Here is an 8,672-nt window from a genome sequence, read left to right on the forward strand (position 1 = left end):
AGACATTGTTATAGCTGGAGCAGGAGCTCAGGGCTCACATCTCAAAATCCATATATGTAGTTAGATATGTATGTATGTATGTATGTATGTGTACCTTGTGTGTGCTATAACTGGAATTATAGAAGGCTGAGAATCATCAAACAATTCCTTGGAATCAAATGTGAGTTTTTTATAAGAGAATCAAATGCTATTAACTATCGATCTGACTCTCTATTCCCAAACCTTTCTGTTTTAATATGTATTTCCTTTCCCTGTTCCACTCTTCCTCTCCTCTCCACATTTCCAATTCCTCTCCAATCCAGATTTCCCTCTCCTTCTCTCCATCCTCTCCTTCTTTCCTTTCTGTCACCCACCTTTCTACTTTCCCCTTCTTTTTTCCTTTCTTCTTCCTGCTTCTTTTTTTTTTTTCTTCTGCTCTTGTTGATCAGGATATTTATTATTTCCTCAAGATTATACTCAAATGTTTTCTAGTATTATTTTTAGTAAACTCACTTGCTTTAAATGTTTTTGATTTTTAATGGAAGCCTGTCATGAATGCATCTCGATATTCACAGATTGAGAGCTCTAAGTTGGTCCTTTTGGTCCTTGAGCGTCTATGTTGACTTTCCCCCCAGTGATTGGTTGCTTGCTTTGATGACATTTTGGGCTGAAGATTTAACCTGGATTCTCTCACAACCCAGGACCCTGGCTATTTACTTTCTCATCTGATGACTGTTTTGCATAGGTCCCTACAAGCCAGCCCACCTGCCCTTAATTTATAAACCAGGCCTTTGCAGTGAGAACTGAAAAAGCATCAGACAGGCTGGGGCACCAAGATGGAGTCACAGACCCAGTTCTTCATATTCCTGCTCCTCTGGATGTCTGGTGAGACATTAAAGAGTATTATAATATCATCAAAACAATTAATTTGTAGAAAAAAACAGTTATTTACAATTGAAATCCAATAGTATTCAGACAATGCCATTAGAAAAGGCATTTTTGATCCCAAAATTTGTATCAGGAACTCTTTGTGTGTATATGTGTATACTCATTGTCTATTTCTGGTTACAGGTGCTGAGGGGAACATTGTGATGACTCAGTCTCCCAAAGTTATGTCCACATCTGTTGGAGACAGGATCACCCTAAGCTGCAAGTCCAGTCAGAGTGTGGGTAGCTATGTAAATTGGTACCAACAGACACCAGGGCAGCCTCCTAAACTGCTAATCTACTATGCATCCAATCGATACACTGGAGTCCCTGATTGCTTCACAGGGAGTGGATCTGGGACAGATTTCACTCTCAGCATCAGCAGTGTGCAGGCTGAAGACCTGGCAGTTTATTACTGTCTGCAGTATGACAGCTATCCTCCCACAGTGCTTCATCCTCCAACACAAACCTCCTTGAGAGTCTCGCCAGCTGCCTACAGCACACACAGCCCTTGGCCTGCACACTTCCCCCTTCTGCCTGAGATCTGCTATGCATGACTAATTGATGCAACCACCAGTAGAAAATTAATTAAGGGATGGCCTCCATTCTTCCATAGTTCTAGCAACACTGGTGTATATAGATAAAAAGTTAGAAGCTAAGTTAAGAGATTTAGAAGTTGTGGTGTTGCACTGAGAGGATACAGTACAAATAAGAAGCATCAGTGAAGTTTACAGTGTCATGCTGGCTTTAGATATCTCTTTGTTATGCCTTCAGGATATGATGAATCTGTAAAAAAATAGGATATAATTTAAAATAATTTACAAAGAACACATCATCATGAGGTTATTAGTTTAGATTAATAATCCTCAAACTTTGGTAAACAATCTATCAAGAAAATTGCCTATTTCATTTAGATTTTCAAATTTTATGGTGTACATAATTTTGAAGTCAGACCTAATGAATCTTTGAATTTCCTCAGTGTCTGTCATTTTGCCTCCCTTTTTGCTTCTGATTTTGTTTTGGATAGTTTCTCTCTGCCTTTTAGTTAGTTTGGCTATGGGTTTGTTTATCTTGTTGATTTTCTCAAAGAACCAGGTCTTGGTTTCATTGATTCTCCGAATTGTTTTTTATATAATAAGCAGTTAATTACTGCCATTATAGATGGCTGTATAAATATGAAAGACCGAGATGCATTATCAGCATACAGAAAGATGAGGAACTCTGCCCAACTGCTCATGTGGTATGCTTTGGTATATATGTCTGTGTCTACTATAAATATGCATCTGATTTTTATTTATTTATTATAATTTATTTACTTTTTATCCCAGCTATGTGCCCCTCCCTCGTCTCCTCCAAATCCTACCCTCCCTTCCTCTTCTCCTCTCATGCGCCCTTCCTCAGTCCACTGATAGGTTTAGACCTCCTCTCCTTCCATCTCACCCTAGCCTATCAGGTCTCATCAGGACTGGGTGCTTTGTCTTACTCTGTGGCCTGGTAAGTCTGCTCCCTGCTCAGGAGAAGGTGATCAAAGAGCCAGCCATTGAGTTCATGTCAGAGACAGCCCCTGTTCCCCTTACTAGGAAACATACTTGGAGTCGGAGCTGCCATGGGCTACATCTGTGCACGGGTTTTAGGTTACCTCCATGCATGGACCTTGGTTGGAATATCAGTCTCAGAAAAGTCCCCTGGGCTCAGATTTTTTGGTTCTGTTGTTCTCCTTGTAGTATTCCTGTCCCTTCATGGTCTTTCTATCTCACCCTTTTTTTCATAAGATTCCCTGCACTGGCCAAAAGTTTGGCTATGAGCCTCAGCATCTATATTGATACCCTGCTGGGTAGAGTCTTTCAGAGGCCCTTTGTGGTAGGCTCCTGTCCTGTTCCCTGTTTTCTCCTTCTTCTGATATCCATACTATTTGCCTTTCTGAGTGAGGACTGATCGCAGCTTACCCTGGGTTTTCCTTCTTGCTTAGCTTCTTTAGGTGTACAGATTTTAGGGTGTTTTTCCTATTTTATGTCTAGTATTCACTTATGAGTGAGTAAATACCATGTGTGTCTTTCTGCTTCTGGGATACCTCACTCAGGATGATCTTTTATAGTTCCCACCATTTGCCTGCAAATTTCATGATTTCCTTGTTTTTAATTCCCTTGTATAAATGTACCACAATTTCTGTATCCATTTCTGACCCTTCCCGCGGGTTAGTCAAAAGGGTCTAACTGAAAGAGAGTGGGAATGTTAGGGGCAGAGATGCGAAGAATGGAACCAAGACAGGTTTCTGATCAAGACTCATTTACTAAGCATTCAAGCAGGTCTTTTAAAGCAAAAAACCACAAATAAATTTCTCCCGGTAAGAGTTTCACTTGGCAATGCATCGAGGATTCACTCAAGGTTACAGAAAGTTTGCTATTTGTTTTCAGGCACAGAGCACCCCACTGGAGAAACTGCCAAGGTTAGCTTCCTCGAAGTTGCCAAAGTCAATTTCTGAGAAACTGAACTTTAGATTAGACCCATGTCAGCCAAGGCCAGGAGACAAAGCTCCTTTACCAGATTCCCTCAATTCCTCAGTTGAGGGACATTTGGGTTGTTTCCAGATTTCACCTATTACAAATAAAGCTGCTGTGAACATGGTTGAGCAAATGTCCTTATTGTGTCCTTGTGTCCTTGAGCCTCTTTTGGATATATGCCTAGGAATGCTATGGCTGGATCTTGAGGTAGCAATATTCCTATTTGTCTGAGAAAGCGCCAGATTGATTTCCAGAGTGGTTGTACAAGTTTACATTCCCACCAGCAATTGTGGAGGATTCACCTTTCTCCACAACCTCTCCAGCATGTGTTGTAACTTGAGTTTTTGATCTTAGCCATTCTTTTGGTTGTAGGGCAAAATCTCAGGGTTGTTTTGATTTGCATTTCTGATATGACTATGGATGTTGAACATTCCTTTAAGTGTTTCTCTGCCATTTCATATACATCTATAGAGAATTCTGTTTAGCTTTGTTATCCCCCCTTTTTTAATTGGATCACTTTATTTGTTGCTTTTTTAACTTCTTGAGTTCTTTATATATTCTGTATATTAACACTGTCAGATATAGGTTTGTTGAATACCCTTTCCCAGTCTGTAGGTTGTCCTTTTGTTTTGATGACCATATCCTTTCTTTACAGAAGCTTTTCAGTTTCATGAGGTTCCATTTATTGATTGTTGATCTTTGAGCCTGTGTTGTTAGTGTTTTGTTCAAGAAGTTGTCTCCTGCCAATGAGTTCAAGGTTCTTCCCCACTTTTTCTTCTAAGTGGTTTAGTGTGTCTGGTTTTATGTTGAGGTTTTTGATCCATTTGGACTTTAGTTTTGTGCAGGGTGATAAGTATGGATCTATTTGCATTTTTCTACATGTAGACATCCAGTTAGACCAGCACCATTTGTTGAAGATTCTATCTTTTTTCATTGTATGGTTTTGGCATTTTTGTCAAAAATCAGGTCTCCATAGTGTGTGAATTTATTTCAGGTCTTTTATTCGATTCCTTTGATCCACCATTCAGTTTTGATGCCAGTACCATGCAGTTTTTAGTATGCTCTATAGCATAGCTTGAGATCAGGGATGGAGAGATCTCCAGAAGATGTTTTATTGTAGAGGATTGTTTTGCAATTCTCGGTTTCTTGTTATTTCATATGAATTTTAAAATTTTTCTTTCAAGGTCTGTAAAGAATTGCATTGTTAATTTGATGGGAATTGCATTGAATTTGTAGATTGCATTTGGTAAGATGGCCATTTTTTTTATTATTAGTTACATTTTATTAACTCTGTATCCCAGCTGTATCCTGCTCCCTTATTCCCTAAAAATCCCACCCTCTCTCCCTCAGCTTCTCCCTGCCCCTTTCCAAGTCCATGAATTGGGGAGGACCTCCTCCCCTTTCATTTGTCCCTGTTTTATCAGGTATCTTCAGAGCTGGCTGCAAAGTCCTCCTCTGTGGCCTAGCAGGACTGCTCCTCCCTTGGGGGGTGGGGAGGTCAAAGAGCCTGCCATTGAGTTCTTGTCAGAGATAGTCCCTGTTCCCCTTACTATGGGAAACCAATTGGTTATTGAGCTACCATGAGCTTCGTCCGAGTAAAGGTTCTAGGTTTTATCCATACATGGTCCTTGGTTGGAGAAAAAGTTTCAGAAAAAACCCCTGTGCCCAGATATATATGGTCCTTATGGAGCTCGTAGCCTTTCCCCGTCATACTAACTCCCCTTCTGCCGAAGGTTTGGTTATGAGTCTTAGTATCTGTTTTGAAACGCTGTTTGCTAGAGTCTTTCAGGTGCCTTCTGCAGTAGACTTCTGTCATACGTCCAATGTACATCTCATTTGTCTTTCTAAGTGAGGATTGATCATCTTACCTCATGTCTGCTTTCTTGTTTATCTTCTTTAGGTGTATAGCCTTCATTATGTTTATTATATCTTGTAGGTTTATTTTCTTTTATTTTTTTTTTCTGGACTGTATCTAGATTTATTTATTAATTTATTTTTTCAATGCAGTTTATTCAGGAACATTGAACAATCCTCGGACCCCAGGGAAAGCCATCCCACAGCCTATTTAAGCTCTGGGTAGCCAACCCAGGCGTGCCACCGGGGCAATGCAGATAGGTTCACATACATGGAAGCAAGCCAGATCCTCGGCCTTAGCCAAATGTGGAGTTGTTCGTGACAGAGAGCACTCACCATCGGGAAGGTGGAAGGCAGAAACCAGCTCCATCTTTAAGGCATAGCATGCCGCAGCTCTCTACAGTTCCCCCTTTTTGTTTTAGACGCATCAGGCAAGAGTAGAGGTCTGATCTCTGATATTAGAAATAAATTGGGACTTTGTACTGATGTTCATTTAGGTGTCATCCACCCAAAGAGCATCAGACCCGTCCGATACCTTTTTCTCAGAGGCGGGACCTGGGGCATCAACCTGCATGCAATCAGACATGCTCTTCTCTGGGTCCAAAGTGGCTGACCCTGAGAGCAGTGCTTAGCCTCGCATCCTGAGCGTATCATTTTAGCTTTTTATGGAATCCAACCATGCTTGGGGAGAATGTCCTGCTTCAATGGCTGTAAAGGCCTGAATGATCATGGCTGCATCACACTGTTGTGAGACTCTAATCTTGCATATATACCACAGGCAAACCAAGGAGACCAACACCAGAAGGCCTGCTAACACTCCCATGCCCACCCATTCCTTCAGATGATTCATGGCTGCAGCAATCCATGTTGATAATCCTGTGGCTAGTCCTGCGTCCACTCTGGTAGAATTTACTGTGACAATGGCCACTCTCAGCTGCTCCATCGTAGTATCGAATTCTCCAGTCCAATTACCTAAAATATAGCTCGACAATTGTTTAGACAGATTTGCAGCACAGGAAAAATTCTCATGTTGTATGCTAGTGACACAAAGTCCAGCATACTTTCATTGACAGCCAGGTTGAGCGATTTGCCATAGGGTATCAATTTGCTCCTGCAAGAGGTCAATCCTCTGATTGAACACCATCAAACTTCCTTTTAGTTGAGCATTAATTCCTTTATGTACAACTAAGGCATGAGCTACATTGGCTAAATGATTATTCAGGGTCTGAGCAGTCTGCCCAGTATGACTCATGGCTAATGCCCTGGTGGTAGCTCCAACAGCCGTCAATGAGATGGTAGTAACAATGGTGGCTGTAGTTCCAAGATCCCTTTTCTGTCTGAAGAGAGCCATAGCGTGAGGGGCATCAATGGGCACAGGCACCCAGTGAGGCATGCGAGTAACCAGGGCATACCTAAATTTACTAGCATTCCAGCATTGGGCAAAAAAGCAAGTATCATTACCACAATTACTTGGCTCTATCTGGCTAATAATGAATAAAAATGGGGGATATAGACAAACAGGTGTGGGCTTATAGGAAATATTATGAGAAGCTTTAGCCCCTCGTTGGAACATCCTGCGTCAGTTCTAGAACTAGCAGTGGTGGTATCCGAGGTCTGAGTAGGTTCAGGAGACCATTGCTCCCAGGGTCGAGACGTGCTTCATGCCAATTGACTAACTCCATGTTTTTCTCCAATTTTGAAAGTCATTTAAGGTTCTTAAATTATTTTTTCCCTTTTTTCTTAAATTTTTTATCAATTAGACTTTATTCATTCTGCATCCCCCCATAAGCCCCTCCCTCCTCTCCTCCCAATCCCACCCTCCCTCCTCCCTCTGCTTGCATGCCACTCCCCAAGTCCACTAATAGGGGAGGTTCTCCTCTCCCTTCTGATCTTAGTCTGTCAGTTCACATCAAAAGTGGCTGTATTGTCCTCTACTGTGGCCTGGTAAGGCTGCTCCCCCCCAGAGGGAGGTGATCAAAGAGCAGGCCAATCAGATTATGTCAGAGGCAGTCCCTCTTCACATTACTATGTAACCCAATTGGACTCTGAACTGCCATGGGCCACATCTGTGCAGGGGTTCTAGGTTATCTCCATGAATAGTCCTTGGTTGGAGTATGAGTCTCTGGGAAGTTCCCTATGTTCAAATTTTCTTGTTCTGTTCCTCTCCTTGTGGAGACCCTGTCCTCTCCAGCTCTTACTATTTCCCAGTTCTTACCTAAAATTCCGTTCACCTGCCCAACAGTTGCCCATCCGGCTCAGCATCTGCTTTGATAGTCTGAAGGGCAGAGGCTTTCAGAGGCCCTCTGTGGTAGGTTCCTAGGTTGTTTCCTGTTTTCTTCTTCTTCTGATGTCCATCCTCTTTGCCTTTCTGGATGGGGATTGGACGTTTTAGTTAGGGTCCTCTCTCTTGCTTAGTTTCTTTAGATGCACAGGTTTTAGTGGGTTTGTCCTATGTTGTATGTCTATATGAGTGAGTATATACCATGTGTGTGTTTTTGCTTCTGGGACAACTCACTCAGGATGATCCTTTCCAGATCCCACCATTTACCTGCAAATTTCATGATTTCCTTATTTTTCATTGCTGAGTAATATTCCATTGTGTAGATGTACCACAATTTCTGCATCCATTCTTCAGTTGAGGGGCATCTGGGTTGTTTCCAGCTTCTGGCTATTACAAATAAAGCTGCTACAAACATGGTTGAGCAATTGTCCTTTTTGTGTACTTGAGCCTCTTTTGGATATGTGCCCAGGAGTGGTATGGCTGGATCTTGAGGAAGCGCTATTCCTAGTTGTCTGAGAAAGCGCCAGATTGATTTCCAGAGTGGTTGTACAAGTTTACATTCCCACCAGCAGTGGAGAAAGGTTCCCCTTTCTCCACAACCTCTCCAGCATGTGTTGTCACTTGAGTTTTTGATCTTGGCCATTCTCATGGGTGTAAGGTGAAATCTCAGGGTTGTTTTGATTTGCATTTCCCTAATGGCTAGTGAGGTTGAGCATTTCTTTAAGTGCTTCTCTGCCATTCAGTATTCCTCTACAGAGAATTCTCTGTTTAGCTCTGTTCCCCATTTTTTAAGTGGATTACCTGGTTTGCTGCTTTTCAGCTTCTTTAGTTCTTTATATATACTGGATATGAGTCCTCTGTCAGATAAAGGGTTGGTGAAGATTCTTTCCCAATCTGTAGGTGGTCGCTTTGTTTTGATGACGGTGTCCTTTGCTTTACAGAAGCTTTTCAGTTTCATGAGGTCCCATTTATTGGTTGTTGCTCTTAGAGCCTGTGCTGTTGGTGTTCTGTTCAAGAAGTTTTCCCCTGTACCAATGAGTTCTAGGGTATTTCCCACTTTTTTTTCAAGCCGATTTAATGTGTCTGGTTTTATGTTGAGGTCTTTGATCCACTTGGACTTCAGTTTTGTG

The 8,672-nt window shown here is 41.8% G+C and overlaps 1 gene segment (V, D, J or C); it reads left to right on the forward strand.

The window, feature by feature from the left end:
* The first annotated feature begins 785 nt into the window (after positions 1 to 785).
* LOC110562571 (immunoglobulin kappa variable 4-1-like) lies at positions 786 to 1,463 on the forward strand. The segment is given in 2 exon segments: positions 786 to 864; positions 1,051 to 1,463. Coding segments are annotated over 2 exon segments (462 nt in total).
* The last annotated feature ends 7,209 nt before the right edge of the window (positions 1,464 to 8,672 follow it).

Source organism: Meriones unguiculatus, chromosome 5 (genome assembly GCF_030254825.1).
Source record: "Meriones unguiculatus strain TT.TT164.6M chromosome 5, Bangor_MerUng_6.1, whole genome shotgun sequence".
NCBI lineage: Eukaryota > Metazoa > Chordata > Mammalia > Rodentia > Muridae > Meriones > Meriones unguiculatus.